The sequence below is a fragment of the Sarcophilus harrisii genome, chromosome 2 (assembly GCF_902635505.1).
Source record: "Sarcophilus harrisii chromosome 2, mSarHar1.11, whole genome shotgun sequence".
Lineage (NCBI taxonomy): Eukaryota > Metazoa > Chordata > Mammalia > Dasyuromorphia > Dasyuridae > Sarcophilus > Sarcophilus harrisii.
In genome coordinates this window covers 636,075,859-636,103,477 of record NC_045427.1, presented here as the reverse complement: position 1 = coordinate 636,103,477, position 27,619 = coordinate 636,075,859, and the positions used below count along the sequence as shown (strand labels likewise).

The 27,619-nt window shown below is 34.7% G+C and overlaps 1 protein-coding gene across 3 annotated transcripts in view; it reads right to left on the bottom strand.

The window, feature by feature from the left end:
* CTNNA3 (catenin alpha 3) overlaps positions 1 to 27,619 on the bottom strand; it is a 1,956,715-nt gene that overhangs the window by 729,056 nt on the left and 1,200,040 nt on the right. For all 3 annotated transcript variants that reach the window (XM_031949475.1, XM_031949474.1, XM_031949476.1), the window contains one exon: positions 2,317 to 2,409. In XM_031949475.1, the coding sequence (XP_031805335.1) occupies positions 2,317 to 2,409 (93 nt within the window). The remainder of the gene's footprint in view (positions 1 to 2,316; positions 2,410 to 27,619) is intronic.

Here is a 27,619-nt window from a genome sequence, read left to right as displayed (position 1 = left end):
AGTGCTGTTTGTCCCCAAGAAAATAATAAAGTAACACTAAAAGCCATATTTCAACAAGCAATTATTCTAGCTATCAAAAATGTTTATCAGAGGCAGCTGAGACTCTTTTATTCCCAGAAAACTCCACTAGGAGTTAGGTCACTTTCCCAACTGTCAGATGAGTGGACTGAATTGAGTAGTGTTAGTTTTCCAAGTAGATTATAAACTGCTTGAGAGCTGGCATTTTATTTTTATCGTTGTAGCCCCAATGCCAACTGTATCTTACAAGTCAAATCAATCGATATTCTTTTATTAAGCACTTACTAAGTGTCAGGCATTGTGCTAAGTGATGCTAAGAAGAAGATAAAAATAGCCCTATCCTCAAGGAGCTCAAAATCTAAAAGGAGAGACAAGGTACAAATAGTGAAATACAAACAAGGTATACATAGGAAAAATCTGAGAGAGGATCCTTACAGAAGGAGTGAGCTATGGGACATCTCAAGTGGATAGAAATGCCTTTGGGTTTTAGAAACCAGTAGCCAAGTACTTTTTCTGCTAATTCTCTCTTTGTCCTTGAGCATGTCACTTAAGCTGTCTAGAAAACATGATCTTTTTCTCTAATGGACAGAGATGGAATATGATGAACTCCAAGGTCACTTTTAGCCCTACATCTTTGATCTTATGAAGGTTATTCCCTTTGTGTTAATACCTTCATCCCCACATATTCTCCCCATTGAAAACTTGAAAACTGTTCAAAGAATTCTCTTGTAATCTTTTAAGACCCTTGCTACTCTTTGGCAAAGGAGCTTAAAGAAGGAGACATTGAGCTAAGCATCAGTATATTGTTTCTGAATATCCCTTAAAACAGTTGTTAGAGCCTTTAAAAAAAATTTAAGGAACAACATAGTGGAAAATAAGAAAACCGGGCTTAGAGTCTGAAAAGTTATTGCTTTTTAAGACTGATTGAATGTTACTCTCCCCAAACAGGGATGGCCTGGGGAGGCTTCTTCAAATGCAGTTATTCTCTTCATCTTTTCCCCTCTACATAGAATAACAAAAGCTAATATTTTAATAAAGCATCATCCAAATTATCCCACTTAAGCTATAGAACAACTCCATGAGGTGGGAACTGCAGGTTTGATTAATCCTATTTTATGGATTAGGAAAATGAGGTTTAAAAGGGGGGGGAATTATATCTGCTCTACAACTGGAACACTCCATTATTTTATGGTATGTAGAACAGTAGGCCAGCACATAACATTTTTCTTTGCTTTAGTTTTGTTGTTTTTTTTAATGGGGGGAGGGAAGTTCATAAGATTATCTTTTAAGACATGGTGACATTGCAGACTCAAATGATGGAGAAAGAATTCAAATCACTATAATCATGAACATTCTAGGTATATGCAAAGATACAATCATAGATACAAAATAGAGTTTAGGGCAGAGTAAATCTATACCTAAAAATTCTTCCACTTGATGTTTGAAAAGGAATTCTGTGCTAGTGGTAAATAAGAGAATGGTTGGAAAGGTTGGAATGGATTGGAAAAGAGAAATGCTATATGACTACAACCCAGAGCAGAGATGGAGCTGAAGGTAATGTATATGTGGGTATATGTATTGAGATAAGGAGTAGTGTAATGTTCAGGCTAGCTTTCTGGAGGTCGTTCAGATGGGCCTCGGTTTCAGCAGGATAAATGCCACAAGAATAGAGTCTAGAGTCTTTATTCTGGCCCAGTTTTGATCTTAGTGGAGGAGTGCAGGAGGTAGGAGAGCCACCAGGAGGATGGTAACAGAATGTCTCATTTCCAGTCCATCTCAGCGCTTAAATACCCTATTACAATTATATCATTACAGCATACTGATTATGTGTGACTTAGAGAACCATTATATCACCATGCTAAGTACTAAGTATATATAAACTAGAGAACCACCAACTCATCAATTCCACTGAGTCAATACCTCCTTGTAAGTATACTTGTTTCAAGTATACTTCTCCAAAGTTCTGGCCCTCTACAGAGTAGCATATTACAGAAAAAGGTTCAACCAGCTGGATAATAATAGAGAGTAGAAAGTGGGTCCCATCTGTCAGGTGGGAAACTGAGATTCATTGGTTTGGGGTCTAGTGAAGGAGTTCTTTGCTGAGATCTGAGGACAATCAAGTTTAAGTAAACCAATATCTAATGGAAGTATATACCCTTTGAGGAATCAGTACACCCAATGACATTAGTTCCTTAAAACAAAACCCCAATCAACCAACTCTAGTTTTGCTCTTGGGTGAAGTATATCATTTCTAGACCAATTTTAATGCTGAGGACATTCAATATTTACTCTCCCTACCTGCGGGCACAATGTCTCCATGTGACTGGCTGCTGTCTTAACAATTTTTATTCCGTCTTCATTTGCAGACAGGGAACAAGCAAGATTAGCCACCTTAAAAAAAACAAATAAACCAAAAGGTAAGTCATTATTTCTACATGGTGAAGGAAAACATAAAAAAAGCTGTTATCTGAAGCAGGCAAGAGAACATAGAAATTCATTTGAAAAATCTCAAAAGTGAAAAACATATTCCAAATTTATTTTGAAGAAATACTTTTTATTCAATCTACCTGAAGAGAAATAGGTGGAAAAGTCCTAGGAACTGAGGAAAAAAAAGAGTTCTAGAGAATTGAGGGAATTATTATAATACTACTCAGTCTCCTGGTATTCCACATCTAATTCATAATGGAAAGATGTGTTCAAGTTCCCTTACTATGGGACTGAATATAATGCTGATCCGTGATCTGAATATTAAGAGATTCTTGGAATCTCATATGACTGTGGTTTATTTTATGTTTTTAATTGACTTATTACTTCCCAGAGGTCTATTACGCATACTTAAATTGTACTAAGCAGTGACTGTGTCTTACTCCATGTTTTATTCAGTATCAAATAGGCTACAGGGCTGGACAAATAAATGTTAATTAAATTCCCTTGTTTTCTCTCTCTCTCTTTTTAAACTCTAGCTGCTATTATTGTTTGAAACTTCAGTAGCTCCAAGGGGAGGCTGCATCAGGGCAAAGATTAGGAACAAGAGAGAAAGGGTGCTGGTTTCAGAATCAAAGCACTTGGACTCCTGGATGTGACACTTGCTGCTATGTCACCTTGGCCACTTCTTTGGTATTCAGTTTCCTCATCTGTAAAGTAATGGAATTGTAAAATGAGTGGGATGGGCAAGATGGTCCCTGCAGTCCCTTGTACTTCTCTGTGTCCCCTCTGACCTCTGATCCTATGACTTGTCTGAGTCATGCCTTCTTCCTCTGTAGAGCTGGGCCCAGACCAGATGACCTCTAACATTCTCTCTCACTCTAAAGCTTATGAACTTGACACAAGTATAAAAGGAAATTTCTTCAATTGCTATTTTGAGTGATTAGGTTCATGACCCAGGAAATAGAGTAATGGGCCTGGAGTGATCTGGATTCAAGTCTTATCTCTGAAGCTTAAAATCAGCCTGATGCTGGACATTTTACTCTTTGAGCCCCAGGCAACTATTTAATGCTGTAAGTTACAGTGATTTGTTATCTTGATGGGTGGCCTATCAAAAGCACCATATAGACCAATATTATTATAGACCAAACTGATAAAAAAAAAAAAAAGTTGTCTTAGGTCTTACATAAACTCAATATTTACCAATAAATTCTTTGTAATATCTATTAGGAAGAAAGAAATAAGCATTTATTAAGAACCTACTTTATGTCAGACACAGTACTAGTACTAAGTGCTTTATAAATATCTTATTTGATTCTCAGAGCAACTCTGGGAGATAATAGGCTACTATTATCCCTATTTTTAAATCATGAAATTGAGGCAGAGAGGTGGTGACTTGCTATGAGTTATGGATTGAATTATTGCCATTTGGAGAGTCACACAACTAATAAGCATCTGAAGCTGGATTTGAATTCTGATCTTGATGACTATAGAATGAGCACTCTAGCCACCATGCCATTTAGCTGCCTCATTGGCAAAGAGAATATGTGCATGCTTCTCTACTTCATGAATCTCTCTTTGTCAGCCCCCTGTATTATAAACTGTTGACAAATGATAAATGCAAAAGTCATAATCTTTATTTAGGACTATCACTGCAGAGTTTAAGGGGCCTTTCTAGATTATCAAGGCCAAACCACTCATTTTACATATTAGGAAACTGAGGCACAAGGACACATAAATGGTTAGACCTTCAGTCGACAATTTAACTTAAGAAACATATACTGTATTCCAAGCATTATCAAAGGCAGCAGAACTGAAACTACAGTTCCAGCTTTTTGACTTCAAATCCCAATTTGAACTACTCCTTAGCACTAACACCAGCATGTCTAGAAAAGGACTGTATTCCCAGCCATCATCGAATATTCAAAAAAAATGCTTTTTGTAAATTATAGTAAGAGGGACTGGACTTGTGATTTCATTGTGATAGGAAATTCCCAGGGATGGAAAGTCCCTCTTTCAATGCATATTGATACATTCTCAGGAATTTATAAACTTAAACAATTGCCCCATGACAAAGTAATGAAGCATTCTGCCCAGAGATGCAAAGTTATATGGGCCAGATACCAGACTTGAACCCAGGATTTCCTAGTTAGTTCAAGAGTCACTACTCATTCCTGTCTTGCTGGGAAATAGTTTTACACCTTCAAAATTGGCTTACCAGCATAGAGCTTTAATTAGTGATAGCTGAAATGGTTTGCACATATTGTAAGGCATGTGCAAAATAAAGAAAACCCAGGGTGCCTTGGAAAAGTACCACAAAAATGATCTTATTTCCAGACTCTTGTTAAATAGATAGATTTATTGGTTCCCCCTTTTATTGCATTGCTTTCAATATACCCTTAATGGAACTCCCTTGCTTTGCATCTACATATTAAGCTATCATAGCTTTATATGATTGGACTTTGGAAGGACAACCCTCACTTTAATAATACAAAAAGAGAAGCCTCATTCACATAAGTCTTATTTGCCTCCAAGGTCGCTGTGCTCAAATATTCATTTTTCATCAGTTATTAAAGAACCAGTGAGTTAGATGTGTATTTTCTCCTACCCAATGACAATTGATCCAGGGTAAATCTCGGGGTGCTGTTCTAATTGGAGAGCCATTTCCTTACAGAGTCTATGTAACCACTGCTACTGTTTCAGTGGAAGATGTATCTTGAAAGGCAATGTACTATGCTGCCTTTAGGGCCTTCAAGTCAAGAAAATCTACGTTCAAGTTCTGACTGTGACATATCTTGGATGTTAACCCCTCGGTGCTCCAAGCAACCTGTAAAAACTATAAATTGAAGGAGAGTTGTCAATCTTTACTGATAACAAGAGTTTTCTTACAAGGAGTTCTACAAAAAAAGAAAATATTGCAGCATCCACACACCGTGTTTTGACTTGTGATTTCATTGGTATAAGGAATTCCCAGTAGGGAACATGGAGAGATACACTCAGAAACATCTCCAGCATACTGAAATAGAAATGCTTAGAAATATAATATGACTCTCAATTCCAACATACCTTGTTTAATCAATCATTTATTTTTTAATAAATAAACATTTATTTATTAACTTTCTGCTATTTGTCGAGTTTTACATGAGAAAAAGAGAAACTAGAATAGATGTCATGTTTCCTGATTTTAATGGCTATTGAAGCATTCAGAGAATGGTTTAAGGTTTTCAAAGCATTTTAAAAATGTTTACTCTTTTTATCTTCACAAAAATCCTGGGATATAAGTACTATAATTATCCCCATTTTACACTTAAGGAAACTGAGGTAGACAGCATAAGCAACTTGCCTAAGATCATACAACTATAAGTATCTGAGCACAGATTTGACCTCAAATATTTCTGATTCCATGTCCAATGCTCTGTTCACTGTGCTTCCTTATCTCTGCCTCAAGAAGCTCATGGTCCAATGCAATTTAAGACAACAATATAATATTTTAGAATAAGTATTTTTGAGAAGGGATAAAACAAAGTGCTATATAGGCAGTGAAGTGGTACAAAGAATAGAGCACCTGAAATTAGGAAAATCTGAATTCAAATGCAATTACATAGTTATTAGCTGTGTGAACCTGGGTAAGTTCTTTAATCCTATTTATCTCAGTTTTCTCATCTGTAAAATGAACTAGAGAAGAAAATGACAAACTAACTACTCCAGGATTTTTGCTGAGAAAATCCCAAATAGGGTAATGAAAACTCAGACATGAGTAAAACGATTGAACAACAAAAAACAAGCTATACATACAACAATGAGCAAATTTCTTAACCTCTCTGAGATTCAGTTCTTTCATCTACAAAACAGATATAATAATGAAAACTAAAGCACAGGACTATTGTGCGGCATTTTTAAAACCTTAAAATGAGCTATTATTATTGTAGAAAAACAAAATAAAAAAGGTCCAAAGCAATAGTCTTTGAGGCTAGAAGAAGCTTAGATACCATCCAGTTCAGTCCTCTTGTGTTATAAAATGGAAAGTGAGGTAGAGAAAACTCAAGTGATTGACTGGGAGCTTACAAGTTAGTCAAGAAAAGAGACAAGATTCAAATGCCGAGCCACTACTCTCTCCATTGGAACATGCTGCCTTCTAGCTCTTCCAGATGAAGTCCATGGTCCTCTGGAAAACTTCTCCCAATATTTCCTATTCTTGATATTCCTCTTTGGCTTGGTTATTTATATTCTGGATATATGCTAACAGCCACCCTCAGTGATGCTCTATTAATGAGAAAGATATACACAGCTTAATATAAATACAAAATCATAGGATTGTAGGTCTTGTGTTCAGAAGGGAAAATCCTCATTATTTCCACTTGCCCTCCAAAATAAAACAAACCACAAGATAAATGGACTTGGGGAATAACTAAAGAAAGCACCATGTAGGTGAAACAGTATGTTGACTTAGAATAAAAGATCATTGCTGTTAATCCCAGCTTTTCATTTCTGTAGTGATAAGACCTTACCTTTTCCCCCCTGAGTCTATTTTCTTTTTTTAATTGTTTTTTTTTCTTTGTTCTTTTTTAATGTATTAATTTTTACTTTATTTTTTATTTATTTTTATTATTCATCTAAAAGGAAATACAAAAGAAAGACAGTGCAAAAGAATGACAGGAAAATTTTAAAAAAGCAAAACTAAAAACATCATTGTGCTCAGGAGAACATCAGGAAAGATTAAAAAATATGTAACAATAAATTTCCATTGCAAGAAAACATACAAGAGAAGAAGATATTGTATATTCATGACAATCCATTTTGTCTTTGCTTCCTTGTAGATTACGCTTTTGGTTTTTTGCTGTGCACTTTTTACTTTAGCCTTTCCCCTCCCCCCCCCCCCATCATCCCCTCTATATCCCCCAAGCAGGCTATAGTTAAAATATATAAAAATGGAATACACAAAATTAGAGAAGCTATCCCAAATGTTCATATAGACTGTTTGCATTTTACCTGTGGCAGAGCAGTTTGAGCTCATTCTGGTCTGATCAACCACAGTTGAACACACTGTAACTCAATTGTAAAATAGTGATGTCATTTTAGACACATGTATACATCCACATATACACACACATATGCACATTTACACACATGTAGACATGGATCTAAAACAATATTAATATGGCTGACATATACTGCAAATTTCTCTCTTGATTGAATCTTTAAGTTTAAATTTGAATGAGATGAATGATTACTAGGCCTACTATTTTTTTAATGAATTCTACCTGAGCCTATTTTTTTTTTTTTCTAGCAATGACATGGCAGATTTGGACTGGATCACCTCTAAGCTTAATAATTTGAGATTCATGATAGTTTGAGATTCACAAAGCATTTTACAAATATTATCTCACTTTATGTTCATAATCAGGCTTGGGAAAAAGATGCTATAATTGTTTCCAATTTACTGATTAGAAAACTGAGGCAAATAGAGTTTCAGTGGCTTAACCAGGGTCACACAGCAAATCTGTGTATCTGTACTCAGGTTTTCCTAGATGCAGATCCACATACACTCCTATAGGCTACCTGGTTACCCTAAAAATTCTCTGATCAAACCTTATTATAATGTAGGAGGGATTAAAACTTTCTGTCATATGCCATTTTAGACAATAGCCATTTTGGAGATTTTATATATATATATATACATATATATATATATATATATATAATTTTAATATAAACAATTTCAAAGAAAATATATGGGTCTTAGGAAAAAACAGTCTATACTGAAATATAGTTTAAAATAGTTAAAATATAAGTATATATTATATATATATATATTTAAAATGTTTATTTAAAAAAAAGCTTGTGGGATCAAGTCTAAGAATCTTAATAAAATGTAGAATGTGCTATATGTCTTTTACAGTAAAAAGAAACTTAACTAGAGGAGACAGTAGACATCAATTACCTCAATTCTCTCATTTTACCAAAAAGGAACCAAAACCCAGAGTGGGGGCATCTCACTCAAGATCAAATGGTAACAAAATAGTCATTTATATGAGTTTAAAAAGGTAAACTCAAAGGCAGTTCTTTTCATTGACCAATTTCTTCCCCTTCCTCCCAGTTTAAGAAAGTATATTTATTTAGTCTGTTTGGCAGAGTGTGTTTCTTGATTAATTAATAATAGCTATTAATGATAACTCATTTGTGTAAAACTTTATGATTTGCAAAGCATTATCCTCATAATTTCCCTGTGAAGGAAGTAGGACAATAATTACCTCCATTTTCCAGTTGAGTGAACAGGCACAGAAATGTTAAAGATCTTGTCAAGCCACACAGGAAAGGGAAGTGTCTGAAGCATCATCTTTTTATTTCATTTCTAAGATTTTGTCCCTCACACTATACTACCAAGTACCAGATTACTGTATCATTAGAACAAATAAAGCATAATTCACACTGAAATGGCATTACTTACAAACAAAGTTGTTTTTATTAAATAAAAAGAGAAAGTGAATCAGGAAAGAACCATATTTTTCTACTGCCAGGTTTTGACTGATTAATGACATGTTTCTCAGTCATATTATTTTCTGGATCTCAGTCCACTCTCAATCTCAGTAATGATAATGACTGATGCTATTCCTGCTTTTGCAAAGTCCAAGCACAATAATTAGAGTTGCAGGATCAGTGCCAGCCTGTGTTTGACTATGGAGAGACCTAGAAATGATACCAATAATCAGGTTTCACTAAAAATAACTTCCTCTGATCACTTACCATTTTTTCCTTATTCTCAAATGTATTTATAATCTCATCCTCTTAAAATTATGAAGATTCAAATTTTATCTAGTTTGAATTAAGTTACACATGAATATTCTTTCCCACCTTCTAGGAGAATATAAGTTCCTTGAAAGTTGGCCCTGTTTTGTTGCTGCCTTTTATATTCTTATCTTCTGAAATGCATGAGACTTTTCACAAAGAAAAACTAGGTATCCCCACAGGTCAACAGAGTAAAGTAGATGGCCCAGGGCACTGTGTGCAGGATATAAGATCAGAAAAACAATTCAAATGCAATCTAGGTGTGTCATCCTGGGCAAATCAACTAACCTATATTTGACCATGTTTCTTCATATGTAAAATAAAGCTAATAATGGCACTTACCTGCCCTGGATGTTATGAAATTAAACAAAATAATGCATGTAAATGCTTTGCAAATGTTAGTGTTGAGGAAATGTAATTATTATTAATAATTGAATGATAATTCTGCAATTATAACAAGTAGTCAATGTAAGAATTATCACTGGCATTTGTATAGTGTTTTAAGGTTTACACAATGCTTTATCATATTTGATTCTCCTAATAGCGCCACAAGGTAGAGGTTCTTTTTATCCCGATATTACAGATAAGAAAATTGAAGTTGAAAGAGTTTAAGTGACTTATCTAAGCTAGTATAAGTTTCTGAATCAAGAATTAAACTTAGGTCTAAATCTATTGTCCCATGCCCTGTGCCCTATAGTTGCCTCTATATGCCTTTTGGGAGATCCCAATTTATTCCAATTAAAAGCACTTATGTGAAGTAGCCTAAATTCATTAGCTCTCATTAATCACAAGAAATGATAATAACACTCATACAGGAGAACCATATGGGTTACAATACTCTTGTTCTCAGTTTGAAGATGAGCAGCTGTCCAAATACTGAAGCTATTCCTCAAAAAGGCAATGTTTCTCTCACAACAGAATTAGCGATTGTGGGCTCAGAATTGAATAAGATCACAATAATTTGGGTTGCCTTTGAGAAACTAGGCTGGCCTGTTAAAGCCTCAAACTTGTCTCTCTAGTAAAGCCACACCTTTTAACTACCACTTTCTTCTGGTGCTATTCTATGGATTTTAATCATGGAATGCCTCCATATCTAAAAGCAACACTTACTGGAGATGAGCCAGTATTAGATAAAGAGCAAGTGTTTAAATAATGCTAGTTGGCTCATATGGAATCAAATAATTTAGGCTTCTGGATGCTATATAACTAGTGAAGAGCTGCTCAAAAATTAGTATAAAAGATATTGTCAATGAGATGTCAGCAAATCAACAAGTATTTAATTTAGTCCTTGCTTACTTATATGTCAGGCATTGTGCTAAAGACCAAAAATACAAAGAAAGGCAAAGGATCATCCCTACTTCAAGGATTCATAGTTTAATTGAAGAGAGAAAAATGTACAAAAATGTGTCCAAATTATACACAGGAAAAATCAGGAACAGTCAAAAAGAGAAAGGTTTACAAAATTAGGGTGATATACAAACAGAATAGGAGGGTAGAGATGTTTATCCTTCATTCAACAAAAAGGAAATAGAACTTATGGATCACTCAGTGTTAAATTTGTGGCAACTCAACATTGAGAAAACTGAAGGGAAAATCTTCAATATCATGCTTAGATCATTTTTGAAAATTTTATAGGGACCATAATAAATAATGTAAAAGGGTAAGAGTGGATAAGCTAACCTCACCTTGATAAAATTACAGAGCCATAAATCACATATAAACCTTATGTTAAACAGCAATCCACATTCCACACACACACACACACACACACACACACACACACAGAGTTTTTTCCAAATACTGGTGTTCAGAAATTCTCATTTCTTTGAAAAGTCAAAATTGAAGCTCACAGAATTATATCATACTATCAAATGTTTCAAGTTGGATGGGACCTCAGAAACCATCAAATATAATTATTTAATTCTGGAGAGAGGAAATGTGTCACTCCAAAACGTGAAGAGAATAGAGGCATTATTACTGTTGTTGTTGATTCAATTATTTTCTGTTGTAGATGCCTCTTTACGACTACATTTCGGGTTTTCTTGGCAAAGACACTATGGAAATTCTACAATTCCTTTTCTACCTCATTTTATAGATGAGGAAACTATGGCAAATGGGATTAAGTGATTTGCCCAGTTTTACACAGCTAGTGTCTGATGCCAGATTTGAATTCAGAAAGATGAATCTTCCTGACTTCAGGCCTGATGCTATCCATTGAGTCACTTAGCTGCATAGTACCAAGAACCTTATTCTGGAAGAAAAACTAAATATACTCCCACAACTAAATCATCACTAATTGGATTTCTCCTCAACAAAAGTTTTGTCCTGATACTATATTGAGATGTGTGGATAAAAGGGAATTCTCAAATATTCTGTCAGTGGAACATAAGTATGTCAGTTTCTGTCAAATGTGGTAAACTCCTCAACTACAGAGTATGTATCTGCTATATGAAGACAGTTCTAGCTAAGCTTAATGCTAAGGATCAAGATATTGAAAATTTCCTTGCACTTTGCCTCATCCAGGGAGCATGTGAAGTTTTGTATCCAGTGCTTTTGAAAAATAATTTATATTTATTTCAAATAGCATTTCTTTTCTCTCTCCCTTCTAATTTAAAAAGTACAGGAAAAATTTTTTTATAATTTATATAGTTAAGAAAATCAAATTCTGCATTGATCAAATCCAAAATGATGTCTCATTCTGGAATCCTTCACCTCTCTATCAAGAAACAAGATAACATAAATCATCATCAAAACTAAATTCATAGTTGGTAATTGCATTTATTTATTTTAAAAATTATGATTTTTTCAATATGTATTATTACAATATTGTATATATGATTTTCCTGATTCTGCTGACTTTTTTCCAGATGAATTAATAAGTTCCCAAGTTTCTTTGATCTCATCCCTCCCATTTTTTTCTCATAGGACAGAAATAACTTATTACACTGATATATCATAATGTATCCAGCCATTTCTCAATTGATAGACATTTCCTTAGCTTCTAATTCTTGGTCACCACAAAAAAGCTGGTATAAATTAAACAGATTTTGTACAAACAAAACCAATGCAGTCAAGATTAGAAGGAAAGCAGAAAAATGAGGGGAAAGCTTATATCCAAGTGTTCTGATAAAGATCTCATTTTTAAAATATATAAAGAATTTATTCAAATTTATGAAAATATAAGCCCTTCCCCAACTGATAAATGGTCAAAGGGTAGGAACAGAAAATTTTCAGATGGAGAAATTAAAGCCATTTCTAGTCATATGAAAAAAATGTTCTAAATCACTATTGATTAAAAAAATACAAAATAAGACAACTCTGAAGTACTACTTCAAACCTCTCAGATGGCTAAGATGACAGGAAAAGACAATGATTAATGTTGGAAGGGATTTAGGAAAACTGGGATACAAATAGATTGTTGGTAGAGTTGTAAACTGATCCGACTATTCTGAAGAGCAATTTGGAACTATGTCCAAAGGACTATCTAACTATACACAGTGTCGTAATTGGATTCATATCCCAAAAATATCATTAAAAAAGAAAAGAACACATGTGCAAAAATGTTTGTAGCAGTGCTTTTTGTAGCAGGAAGTAATTGGAAACTAAGTGGATACACATCACTTGGGGGAATGGCTGAATAAGTTATGCTATATGAATATAATGGAATATTATAATTCTATAAGAAACAATCAGCAGGATGATTTCAAAAAGGCCTGGAGAGACTTATATGAATTAATGCTGAGTGAAGTAAGTATAACCAAAAGAATATTTTACATAGCAACAACAAGATTATGTGATGATCAACTGTGATGCATTTGATTCTTTTCAACAATGAGATGGATCAGGCAAATTCCAAGAGACTTATGATGGAGAGAGTCATCTGCATCCAGAGATAGAACAATGGGGATTGAATGTGGAGCACAACATAGTATTTTTACCTTTTTTGGCTGTTGTTGTTTGCTTTTTTGTTTTTTCTCTAATTTTTTCCCTTTTTGATTTGATTTTTTTTTTTTTTTTGTGCAGCATGATAAATATGCAAATATGTGTAAAAGAATTACACGTATTTAACCTGTGTTGGATTGCTTGCTGACTAGGAAAGGAGTTGCAGAGGGAGAGATTAAATATGCAACTCAAAATTTTGCAAGGGTGAATGTTGAAAACGTTCTTTGCATGTATTTTGGAAAAGTAAAAAAAAACTATTAAAAATAAATAAATACATATTTTAAAGGCTGGTATAAAGGTTTTTGTACACATGAGTCCTTGTCCATTTTCTTTGTTGTCATTTGAGTATCATGTTAATTATGAGTATCACATTTGAGGAAGAACGTAGTAAACAAACAGAAAGGAGCAAGCAGGATGGTGATGGGACTAGAAACCAAGGAATGTAAAGACCATTTAATATAAAAGAAAATAGTCAAAATTTAGAGAATGGAAAACATAAGGGAAGAAAATGGCTCCATTAATGCATTTGAAGAGCTATGGCATGGAAAACAGATTAGATTTGTTCTGATTGACCCCTAAGAGCAGATACAGGAATAAGGCTTAGTGAAGAATTGCAAAGAAAAAATGGGTTTGATTCAAGGCAAACACATCATAATAGTTAGACCTTTTCCAAAGTTGTGCTGAGGTACAAGTCCCTGCCTCAATCATGGATGGTCTTCAAGAAAACACCAGATGATGGCTTATTGAGGGTGATATAGAAGGGATTCTTTGTGGAGTTATAGATCTGATCAAATGACTTTACAATGGACATTTTTTGATGCAGTGTGTTCCAGTTTGGACACAGGTGAACCTGATTTATTTTTCATACACAACAACTTTCAAAGACCATCTGGTAAGGTGAAGAAGGGTTACATACTGCATTAATTGAAGGACTAGACAAACTGACCAAATTAGATTTTCATCAATTTTCAGTTGTGTCCAATTCTTTAAGACCCCATTCTAGTTTTTTTTTTTTTTTTTTTTGCCAAGGATACTGTAATAGTTTGCCATTTATTTTTCCAGTTAATTTTTACAGATGAAGAACTGAGGCAATCAATATCAAACAGCTTGCCCAGGAACATATAGCTGCCAAGTGTCTGAGAAAGATGAGTTTTCCAGACTCCAGGACCAGCCCTCTATCCATTAGGCCATCTAGCTTCCCCATAGCAAATCATAGATCCTGAAAAAATTGTTTCAACTAAGTATAGGTTTAAAAAAAAAATTAAGACCTTGTAAGTTAGCATAGCATTGTTTTTAGTGAGTTGGAGTTTCCATTCAAAAGACTTAGAATCAAGCCATAGCTATTGTTGTGACAACATGCAAGGCATTTAATATCTCAAGGATGCTGATGACATTCTAATACAGGGGGTCTTAACATTTTGGGTATGGGAATGTGTCATGTACTTCTTTCACAGTCTGGTGAAGTCTATGAATCCCTTCTCAGAATAATGCTTTTAACTGCATAAAATAAATCATACAGAATTGCAAAGGAAATCAATTATATCATAATACTGTGTTGTTTGTGTCTATGTGCGGGGGAGACAGAAACAGAGACAGAGAATTCATGTACCTCAGGTTAAGAATTTCTGCTATTACACTCTATAAGTTGCACAAAGGTGATATTTTTCATAGGAAGGAAGGAATTTTCATGCTTCCAGTCCTCAACATGGATAAAATCAGAGACAGGAACTAAAAACAAAAAGTTGAAGCACCTGTATGTCTTTTTCTGCTCATAACTCATTCTCATAGCATCATAAGCCCTCTTTCTAATCATTGCCAAGTATTAGTCTGTGACCTTGTATGAACTGCTTTCATTCTCTGGGCATCAATTCCTCATCTGCAAAATGGAGAATTTGGACAAGATAATGTCTAAGGACATTTTCCATCCTACACCATATATTTCATCATCCTAATTTCAAAAAAAAAAAAAAAAAACAAATTAATCCAGTTATATAATGTGTTCATAGGTCATGTGTCTGATTAATTTTTAATCACATAAAACATCTACTTTTCTCATAGTGAAAATGTAAAATCAAACAAATGCTTTTTAGCCAATTTTGTCTAATTGTATTGGTATCCATCTCTAAGGTGGCGAAGAAAAGAAAAACAGAGAAAAAAGAAAATCGCATAATTTTATTATATATTTCAAAATAATATTTATATTTTATATGTATTATATATAGCAAATTGTACATAATAGATTCGCAGTATCATGTACACAAAATCATTTTATTGTATTATTTCAAAGTAGTGTTTGCTTTATTCCATAAATTAAAAAAAATAAAAATTTAAAAAATTCATTTTGTTCATATAAGTGCTGAATTTCCACTTACTAAAGCACTTTGCCATCATCCTGGGATTTAACACGTTTCTGGGGAATTTATTTATCGAGACAGGATCACTAAAAGAGGTCTTAATTGATTTCTTGAAAGATCCTCATCACCAGAGAATGAGGATGAAGCTGTCGCTTTTATGGAAAGGTGGTAATACATTCCTAAGGGAGGGCTGTCAGTGGCTGGGACATTGAATGAAGCTGTTCTGGCCAGTTTTCAACTATGTCTGTCCCCCTTTGTTCATGGGGAACATAGAGTTCTAGCAAATCTTTAACACTGACACAGAGTAACACATGCGAGCTTTGAATTAGTGAACACAAAGCATCTCAATGGAAATTAGTTCTCTATTTTTAACTTGGAATCCCCAAAGGAGAGGCATGTGAGGTTTGTAAATTCAGGAAGAGATGGGGACTCTGAGGGAGCAGAGAGATACTCTGCCAGTTGATTGTAAGGGATGTGTGACTTTGGGACCACAGCAGTTCCCAGCAGGGTGACATTGTCAGGGACCTAATCAAAATATGCAGCACTAATCTCTGCTGCTAATATCAAAGAAGGAACAGGAAGATCAAAGAAACTTATGATATTTATAAAATTGTCCAGATATCTTGACACTTAGGCTCTACTCTGTGCATACATATGAGTTCAATTCAATTGAATTCAGCACTTGTTTTTTAAGTATTAACTATATTGAAGACATGTTCTAACAAAGAAAATTAAGATATCAGATCTCCTTCAGGCTTTCAAGTTCTAGACAGCAACAGTGTGTGTGTATAGATGATGATATCGTTCATGGCACAGAGTGCTAGTCTTATAGTTGGAACATGGGTTCAAATTTTCCCTAGAAACTTATACCAGTTTGACTTTGAGCCAGTTATTTTCTGTCTTGAGGCATTGACTCCACATTTAAAATGAAGGGTTGGACTAAGTAGTGTATGAGTTTCCCTTGAGTCTGGATATATGATCCTATATTTTTAAACTCTCTCTATGTGTAGGTGGATATGTGCAGGGGTGTGTGTGTGTGTGTATGTGTGTGTGTGTGTGTGTGTGTGTGAGAGAGAGAGAGAGAGAGAGAGAGAGAGAGAGAGAGAGAAAGAGAGAGAGAGAGAGAGAGAGAGAGAGAGAGAGAGAGAGAGATTTTATCATTTCTTCCAAAGAAGAACTTTCTCTACCAATATACCTGAAGTAGATTGCTGTAAAAATTCATTTGGGACACATAGAGGTTAAGTAACTTGTCCAGAATAAGATAACCATTGTATGTGTCAGAGACAGAATTGAACTCAAGTCCTTCTGACTTTAAGGCCAAATCTTTTTCAAATAAATCCCTGTGCTTCTTATACACACACATACACATATGTATATGTGTATATATATATATATATGCACACGCATATGTGTTTATATATGTATAACATATACACAAAACAGTATAAAGTGAATGTGGGGGATACAGAAACAGAGAGCAAGAGAGACAGACAGAAAGACAGATAGAAAGACAGAAACAGAGAGCAACAGAGAGAAAAAGGGGGAGAGACAGAGAGCAAGAGAGAGAGAGAGAGAGAGAGAGAGAGAGAGAGAGAGAGTGATGGAACAAGAGAGAGAGCATTAGTAGGAATAGAAAAGAAAAAGAAGAATTACATTTCATAGGCAGGATTCTGATCAAGAAAAGACATTTCTATCTAGCAGGCTTATTTAAATACACTGAAGAGTATTAAGGTGAGGTGGATGAGAAGTAACACAAAGCAAACTAGGAAAGGCAGATAGAAGACAATCTCCCCAGTCAACTTCTCCCAATATTCTGTGGTCTTTCCATACAAAGAACAGAAATTCTCTTAGTTCTTCATCAACCACTGCTGTTTTCCTTCCCATACCACTGTGTATATATGTGTATACATTCATACATGCATAAATGAATGCAGATAATAATAATTATTATTAACATTTACAAAGTGCTTATTGTATTCTGGGCACTGTGCTGGGTTTTACAATTATTATCTCATTTGATCATCACAAGAACACTAGGATGTAGGTGCTATCATTGTCCCCATTTTACTAATGATGGAATTGAGCTAAATAGAGGTTGAGGCTCATGCAGGATCACCCCTCGTAAGTATTTGATTTTGGATTTGGATTTGAACTCAAAACTTCCTGACTCCAGTCCCAGTCTACTTCACTTCAGACAATATGTGTCTGTTGATTTACATTTTAATGTATGTGTTTTAAATAAATACTTCTTGTTTCCTCAGTTAGAATGTAAATTCCTTGCAATTAAGAATTATTCCATTCTTTTAATTTCTATCCACAAAACCTAGCCCAGTTCCTGACAAATAACAGATGCTTAATAAATACTAGTTAATTTATTCATTGTTGATGGATTAAATATCCCCTGTCTCTGTCAATGCATTGGCATAGCACTTCTTACTTAGATTGATTTATCTTAAACTACATGTTACCAGGGAAATAGGTAGATACAGAAAAATCCAGTATAATGAATCAATAGATTTTTTTAAAGCAATTTATATGTATTAACTTTATTAACTTCTTTTCTTTTTTTTTGGGGGGGGGGACAGCAATTGGGGTTGCAACTTGCCCAGAATTACACAGCTAGTAAGTTTTTAGACTCTTTCTGACACCAGGACTGGTGCTGTATCCACTGTACTACCCAGAAGCCCTCACATGTATTAATTTCAAATTAAATTGATAAGTATTCATTAAGCATTTTCTATTTGCTAGATGTTGTTTCAGATTCTGATAATATTTGGACAAGGATGAATCATTCTCAGAGCTCTCATTCTGTGTCTGCAGGGGGAGGAAATGGGAGAGGAGAGCATGTCTTCATATTCAGAACTATGGAATGAGGACTGAGTGTTTTTTGCAGATATTTTGCACATTCTTGATACCTGATCTCATGAAAATAGTTACTGCTGGCATCTGTGCCAATCAGGGCCTCCATATCCTCTCATCCTTTGAAATTCCAGTCCAATCTTATTATAAAGTCTTCATATAGAATCTATCTCATAGGCTTGAGGATGTTCTATACATTTATGGTCTCCCAAACTTCACTAAGACTGTCTGCAAATTTACCCTTTGTTCACACAACATGACCTTTTTTCTGATCAAACATGGTGCTTTTTGTCATTCTTTCTTGGGAAATTATTAGGAGTGATTTGCTCTGCCCTACTCTATAACTATACCAGGGATCCTCAAACTTTTAAAATAGGGGGCCAGTTCACTGTCCCTCAGACTGTTGGAGGGCCGGACTATAATAAAAACAAAAACTTTATTTTGTGGGCCTTAAAATAAAAAAACTTCATAGCCCTGGGTGAGGGGGATAAACATCCTCAGCTGCCGCATCTGGCCCACCCGCGGACCGTAGTTTGAGGACTCCTAAACTATACTATCAATAAATATTTATTAACCACCTTTAATGCCATGGCTATACCATCTATAGCGATACAAAGAAAGGCAAAATAAGACAACCTCAACCCTGTAGGATTTTTCATCCTAATGGGAAAGACAACAAAATCATAAATAAACATTCAAAACATAAAGTTTATATAAAATTTTCTTTAGAAAGAGAGGCACTAGAGTGGGGAGCTTGGGGAAAGTCTTCCTGAAAAAAATAAAAACTAGAGTTTTAGCTGTCTTGAAGGAAATCATAAAAACTAAGAGGTGAAAGTAAAGAAGAAAAGAATCCAAGGCAAAGACACAGAATGGAAGGTGGAGATGACAAGAAGACCATGGCTATGCTAAAGAGTATGTAAAGGGAAGTAATGCATAAAAAGACTAGAAGGATAGAAAGGTGCCATGTTGTGAAAAGCTTCATACTAAACAAAAAAAAAATTATATTTGATCCTAGAATAACTTTTGTTGTTGTTCAGTTATTTCAGTTTTTTGTGATTAACTGTGATCCCATTTTAAGGTTTTATTGATAAAGATATAGGGATGGTCATGACCTAGGCATAAAGAATGAAATTATTAATAAATTAGAGGAACATAGGATAGTTTACCTCTCAGACCTGTGGAAGGGGAAGGTCTTTATGACCAAAGCAGAACTAGAGATCATTACTGATCACAAAATAGAAAATTTCGATTATACCAAACTGAAAAGTTTTTGTACAAACAAAACTAATGCAGACAAGATTAGAAGGGAAGCAATAAACTGGGAAAATATTTTTACAGTCAAAGGTTCTGATAAAGGCCTCATTTCCAAAATATATAGAGAATTAACTCTAATTTATAAAAAAGCAAGCCATTCTCCAATTGAAAAATGGTCAAAGGATATGAACAGACAATTCTCAGATGAAGAAATTGAAACTATTTCTAGTCATATGAAAAGATGCTCCAAGTCATTATTAATCAGAGAAATGCAAATTAAGACAACTCTAAGATACCACTACACACCTGTCAGATTGGCTAAGATGACAGGAAAAATTAATGATGATTGTTGGAGGGGATGCGGGAAAACTGGGACATTGATGCATTGTTGGTGGAGTTGTGAACGAATCCAACCATTTTGGAGAGTAGTTTGGAACTATGCTCAAAAAGTTATCAAACTGTGCATACCCTTTGATCCAGCAGTGTTACTACTGGGATTATATCCCAAAGAGATTATAAAGAAGGGAAAGGGACCTGTATTGCACGAATGTTTGTGGCAGCCCTTTTGTAGTGGCTAAAACTGAAACTGAATGGATGTCCATCAGTTGAGAATGGCTGAATAAATTGTGGTATATGAATATTATGGAATATTACTGTTCTGTAAGAAATGACCAACAGGATAATTTCAGAAAGGCCTGAGAGACTTTACATGAACTGATGCTGAGTGAAATGAGCAGGACCAGGAGATCATTATATACTTCAACAACAATACTATATGATGACCAGTTCTGATGGATCAGGCCATCCTCAGCAACGAGATCAACCAAATCATTTCTAATGGAGCAGTAATGAACTGAATTAGCTATGCCCAGAAAAAGAAATCTGGGAGATGACTAAAAACCATTACATTGAATTCCCAATCCCTATATTTATGCACACCTGCATTTTTGATTTCCTTCACAAGCTAATTGTACAATATTTCAGAGTCTGATTCCTTTTCTACAGCAAAATAATGTTTTGGTCAGGTATACTTATTGTGTATCTAATTTATATTTTAATATATTTAACATCTACTGGTTATCCTGCCATCTAGGGGAGGGGGTGGGGGGGTAAGAGGTGAAGAACAAGAGGTTTGGCAATTCTTAATGCTGTAAAGTTACCCATGTATATATCCTGTAAATAAAAGGCTATTAAATGAAAAAAAAAAAAGATATAGGGATGGTTCACAATTTCCTTCTTTAGCTCATTTTATTAATGAGGAACTGAGATAAAAAGGTTTAGTGAGCAAATTTCTAGTAGATTTAAACTCATGAAGACCAGTCTTCCTGATTCCATGGCCAGTATACTCTCCACTATGCTACCTGGTAAGTCAAGAGATTTTAGCAAGTACAGAGTACTACAATAGTCATACCTGAGCTTTAGGATGATGATTTTGCTAATTCTTTATCTGGAAGGTAAAGGGGATGGAATCATGGTCCTGAAGTCCTTCTAAATTTAAGTATAAGATGGTAATATAATAAGCTCCTAAATAGTAAGGAAAATAATTCTCCAGTTGATAAATGGTCAAAGGATGTGAACAGAAAATTCTCAGATGAAGAAATTGAAACTATTTCTAGCCATATGAAAAGATGCTCCAAGTCATTATTAATCAGAGAAATGCAAATAAAGACAACTCAGAGATACCGCTACACACCTGTCAGATTGGCTAGAATGACAGGGAAAGATAATGCGATATGTTGGAGGGGATGTGGGAAAACAGGGACACTAATACATTGTTGGTGGAATTGTGAATACATCCAGCCATTCTGGAGAGCAATTTGGAACTATGCTCAAAAAGTTATCAAACTGTGCATACCCTTTGATCCAGCAGTGTTTCTACTGGGCTTATATCCCAAAGAAATCTTAAAGAAGGGAAAGTTACCTGTATGTGCAAGAATATTTGTGGCAGTCCTCTTTGTAGTGGCCAGAAACTGGAAACTAAGCGGATGCCCATCAGTGAGAGAATGGCTGAATAAATTGTGGTATATGAATATTATGGAATATTATTGTTTGTTAAGAAATGACCAGCAGGATGATTTCAGAAAGGCCTGGAGAGACTTACACAAACTGATGCTGAGTGAAATGAGCAGGACCAGGAGATCATTATATACTTCAACAACAATACTATATGATGATCAATTCTGATGGATATGGCCATCTCCATCAATGAGATGAACCAAATTAGTTCCAATAGCACAGTAATGAATTGAATCAGCGAAAGAACTCTGAGAGATGACTATGAACCATTACATAGAATTCCCAATCCCTCAATTTTTGCCCGCCCTGCATTTTTGATTTCCTTCACAGGCTAATAGCACACTATTTCAAAGTTCGATTCTTTTTGTACAGCAAAATAAGTTAGGACATGTATACTTATATTGTATTTAATTTATACTTTAACATATTTAACATGTATCAGTCAACCTGCCATCGGGGGGGAGGGGATGGGGGGCATGAAGGAGAAAAATTAGAACAAAAGGTTTGTCAATTGCCAATGCTGTAAAATTACCCAGGTATATAACTTGTAAATAAAAAGCTATTATAAAAAAATAGTAAGGAAAATATCTCTTCCTCTATCCCTCATCCTCCTAATCCTCTTTCAAATATCCAATGATAACTAATAAACTACTTATCTCATAGTGGTAGCACAATCAATATCATTGATGAGGATGAGATGGAACATGATATGGGAGGGAAAAAAAAAAAAAAACAAACACAACAGTAGCTTTGAAGTCAGAGGGCCTTTGTTGGAAACCTGATTCTCTTATTAGCAAGTTTGTGATTTTGATCAAATTCTTAGCTTTTTAGACCTCAATTTCTCCAACTGTTAAATGGGGAAATGGACTAGTTGATTTCTGGACTGCTCATGAGTTCTAAATATTATGTTAATTACTACATTTGAGTAGAAGGCCTGTGGGTGATCAATGAGAGCTATATTTTTTCTGCATCTAGAATCAATATGAATTGAATTTCCTAGAGAAAAATGAGATGAATTATATATCCCTAGATTAATTTTTATGTATCTTGTATTTCAGCTGTTTGACTGCTGAAAATTTGATTATGATAATAGGATAATTCAAATGAATGGAACATTGGTCAGTGATGCACATAATGAAATGGCTACCAGTATATTTAGGGGTTTATATGTCATTTACATAGGATATCCAGAAAGTTATAGTGTAATTTTAAGCTTTAATAGCTTGGCATATTTGTTTCCTGTAGAGCATATTTTTCTCTAATAAAGATAAATGAAAGCTAGTAGATTGAACATTGGATCTGAAGACAGAAAGACTTGAGATCAAATTCAGCCTCAGACATTTACTAGCTTGTGACCCTGGGCAAGTCATTTAAGTTGTTTGCCTTGGGGTCCACATCTACAAAATGAGCAAGAGGAGGAAATGACAAAATAACTTTGCCAAGAAAACCCCAAATGTGGTCAAAAGGATCAGAGAGGACTAAATAAAAAAAAAAAAAAAAAAAAAAAGGACAACAATAAGAGATAACATGCCATAATGGAATTAGGAAGTTCTGTCTTCAAGTTTGACCTGTAACAGGACCAGCCTTATGAACCTAAACAAAGCATTTAATCTATCAATGCCATGGCTGCTGTCTGAAATCAGTCTAAATTGCAAAGAAGTGGCCAATCTGTACTAGTGGAGGGCATTTCTATGTGTGTAGTTCACCACACATAATATCTCATTTTGGAAGATGAGAAATAAACATAGTAAAAGAGAAGAAAATATATAAAGCAAATATTGGGAACAAGTTAGAAATGAGAAGAAACTTTAGTCTCCTTTATAATTCATCTGCTGAATTCCAAAATGGTTTCTAGGCATTGGATTTCAAAGAAAAATAGCCTCATTTTTCTTCATTTGGTCATTGTTTTCAATAAGGCTTTGGTGAACAGTGGCTTTGATGTTTTACTTTCACTTAAGATGTTAAACTGAGATTAACTAAATAGCTCACAATTTAGCATTTGAAAAAGAGTAAAATTTCAGAAGTCAAATTATTGGCAGTCTTATGCTGGTGAGCACAGCAGTTGAAGAGGGTAAGTCAAGCATGGCCAAAAACTTAATGGACTTCAATGGCACTCACTGTTAGTACTGTGTCATTTTTCCTCTCCTCTGTGCCCATTTCTCTGTGTCTCTATTATTTTACAAGGCTTATCTTACACCTCCATTGGTACTCCCATTTTTCCATATCAGTCTCCTTTAGATCCTTGCTCAATTCATCATCTTTATTCTTTTTAGAAGTTTCAATTCCTCCTTTATAGACTCCTTTCCTCTACCTACAATCATGATCAAGTCTTTTCTATCCATCATAATAAAAGTTTCAAAACTACTTTAACTTAGAACCACTTGCTATCTAACTGTGTTCTCAACATATTTCTTTTGCTTCATTGGAACATTCTTTTAAATTTCTGGCTTCTCACCCATTGCTCAACTTTTAACAATCTGATTTACTCCTCAAATACTGTGATAAAATTGCTCTTTCTAAAACCTCTGACTAACTGGATCCAATAGTCTTTATTGAGTCTCATCTTTATGGATTGTTTGTTTGTTTTAATGTAATGGACCTCATTAACTATCACCACTTAGCTTCTTGAAATTCTCTTTCCTTCCTCTGCATTGTCCTCTCTTGGATCTCCCTTTATCTTTTCTCATGTTTTGTCTTTGTCACATATCAGTAAGGTTTATCTCATTTTTTTCTTGTCTTCTTTCCTATTCTCTCTCTCTCTCTCTCTCTCTCTCTCTCTCCCTCCCTCCCTCCCTCCCTCCCTCCCTCCCTTTCACTCTTCACTCTTCTCTACCATCCTTTATCTTTATGTCTTCGTGTTCTATCTCTATTTTGTCTCTCTCTTTGAAACTGCTTCTATGTTTCTTTCTATGTCTCTATCTCTCTGTCTCAATTATTTTTATTCTGTATTTCCCTATCTATTGATGTGATCCTATTAAGCCTCAGTTGTAGTCATCACTTCAGTAAACACGCTTTGGGAATCTATATCTCTAACCCTGGCCTTTCTTCTTATTTCCAAATCTACCTACCTCCTAGCATTCCTTCTATGTGTTCCTCAAGAAACTCAGACTCAACATGTACAAAGCCAGACTTAACATGTTTTTCATGAAGCCAGCTCAAAATGTTAATGTTGTTTTTTTTAAACTTGACACTTTCAATTAATTTCTAGATCTATAATTTCTGCCTCTCCAAGATTTTTTATATTAGCCCCCCAGATCCCATCCCTGTTGTTACTATATCACCCTTGCTAGCAGTTTTATAGATTTTCCAATCACCTCTTAATCCATTCTTCTTTCAGTATCATCTGCAAATATTCCTATGCACTTCTACTGTGATAATCATTAATATATATTGCTTATTATTGAATTATATGCTGTGATTTTATTTTCCTTTTTAGTGATGAAGAAACTGGGGTCTAAAGAGATCAGAAAGGCCTTCCAAGAGACCATAGAGCTAATAAGAGACCATGTCATTCCTCTTTTCCTAAAATCTTTAGTAGTCACCCATAATTTTCCTTTAAACTATATTTCTAGGCTCATCTCTAGCAGTGTTAATTATATAGCCCTCGCCTAGACAAAAATAAATGCTACCCATCCTTTGTTTATGTCCCCAGATATTCCCCTCTTTTATTCCCATACTGTCATTCCTCCTTCTGGAACACTTTTTCCTCAAGTTCTGCATATCAAGATCAAGCTAAAATTACCCTTCCTCCTTGAAAAACTCTGAATAGTCTCCAGTGATTTTTCTCTCCTTTGAGATCCCAAAGCCCTTTATTCTTTAAAAAATTTCTTTCCAATTCCATTTTCTATTATAAAGATTAAGGCACATTTCTGATCCTTTGATCATTAGATTATGAGTTATTTGAGAGAATGGACTATTTTTTGACAATGTTTTATATTCCCCAATATTTAGCATTGTTCCTGGCTAACTGAACAAATGTTTGCTAAGTGACTGATTTATTGATTAATATTCCTTATCAGATTATAAAATGAGTAAATTCAGATGTGACTTTTCCTTACTTGAAACACTCCTCTAGAGTTATGCTAAGAATAGTACCATGGCAATTAAATTCTTTCAAAAATATTTTGAATGAAAGAATTATACACAGAGAGACAAGAGTTTCTCTGTGTGTGTGTGTGTGTGTGTGTGTGAGAGAGAGAGAGAGAGAGAGAGACAGAGAGAGACAGAGAGAGACAGAGAGAGACAGAGACAGAGAAACAGAGAGAGACAGAGAGAGAGTCAGAGACAAAGACAGACAGAGATTGAGAGATAGAGAGACAGATAGAGACAGATAGTGGCAGAGACTAATTTTTAGAATGAATCAAAAGAATAACAAGTACTCTCTGGTCTATTCTTGGTCATAACCTTGGGGCTTACTTCAGCAAGAAAGTATGTAGGTGTTATATACATATGGATATGGATACATATTTTTTAAAAACTATATCTATTGCCCTATCATACTAACAACAACAAAACCATCAAAAAGAAGTAAAGCACAGAACATTTTGAAGGGCTGAGTGTGCTGCCAAAAATGCTTACTAACACATAGGGGAATAATTAACTCAGAAAGTGAATCAATGAATAGCTTCCATACATCAAACACTGTGTGAGGCATTAAGAAGGAATTAGAGAACCTACTCTCAAGAAGCTTATAATTTAGATGGAGAGAGGGGAAAACATGAATACAGAATAATTAAGGGATTACCAATACAGTTCAGATTTATATGGAATCTAAGCTGATAAAATGGCAAAACTGGAAAAAACTGCATTAGTCAAGGAAGATTTCTGGTCATTAGATCTTACATATGAAGATGAAGTCACAGATCAGTGTTCCTCAAACAAATTTTGTAAGCCAAAGCTCAGAACAGACCTTTTTCATATGTCCCTACTAATAGAAGACCACATCTCAAGATACTCCAACTTTTAAGATCATATTTAAGAATCAAAGAATTAAAAAATATCAAGAGTGAAAAAAAGCTCAGGAAAAATATCTATCCTCGTCACTTCAGAAAGATCAAAATGAAGTCAAGATACCATCACTAAAAAATGACTGAATGTATTAGAATCAAAATCTTCTGCATTCAGCTGCACTTCTTTTTCCATTTTAACACAACTTGTAGAAGAATCCCAAAAGAGGTCATTGCTCTCCAAAAAAATATAAACGACAACCCTATAATGAACCAATTTCCTTTATCTCCAAGGTAAGATAGGACTCGTATGTCATCACACTCATAAATACAAGGACATTATAATACTTGATGCGTATATCATTCCTAAACACGTACATACCCTTAACAATAGAAAACAATGTGGGGGGAAATTTGAAATGATTACAACAGTTGCTTAGCCTGCACAACAAAGCCAATTATTATTTTTAAGCTAGAGTGAAAATACTAGCTTGATTCCTTTGATCTGCTTTGTTGAGTTATGCTTTGTAAAGTATGAATTGAAAAAACTCCCTTTTAGAAAGCTTAAGAGCCCTAGATATGACAAAAGTCTCAACAAGTCTGAAGGTCTATTTTCATTCTCTTTTCATATCTCTGAATCTCACATGATATACTTTTTCTGTATTTTTTCAATTCCCCATTCACAAACAATAAAGCATACAAACAGATGTAGTTATGATCAAAGGAATCTTTAAGTAAGCCTTAATGCTAATTAAAGAGAAATATAAACAAACTTTGAAGAAACAGAGATACGATTTTGAATTCTCTCTGTCTCTGTCTCTCCTTCTCTCTCTCTCTCCCCCTCTCATATCTTATCGTAACTGATGGCAAAAAGCCAGTCCTTCAAGCACTTAAACTAATTCCTAGGTTCCTTGCTGGTAGTTCCTGTTCTAAAACTTTTGATGACAACTCACCTGGAATTGGCTTATGCATACATTTATTCTTGATCCAGTTTATAATTTAGTTTCCTTTCAGTTGTTA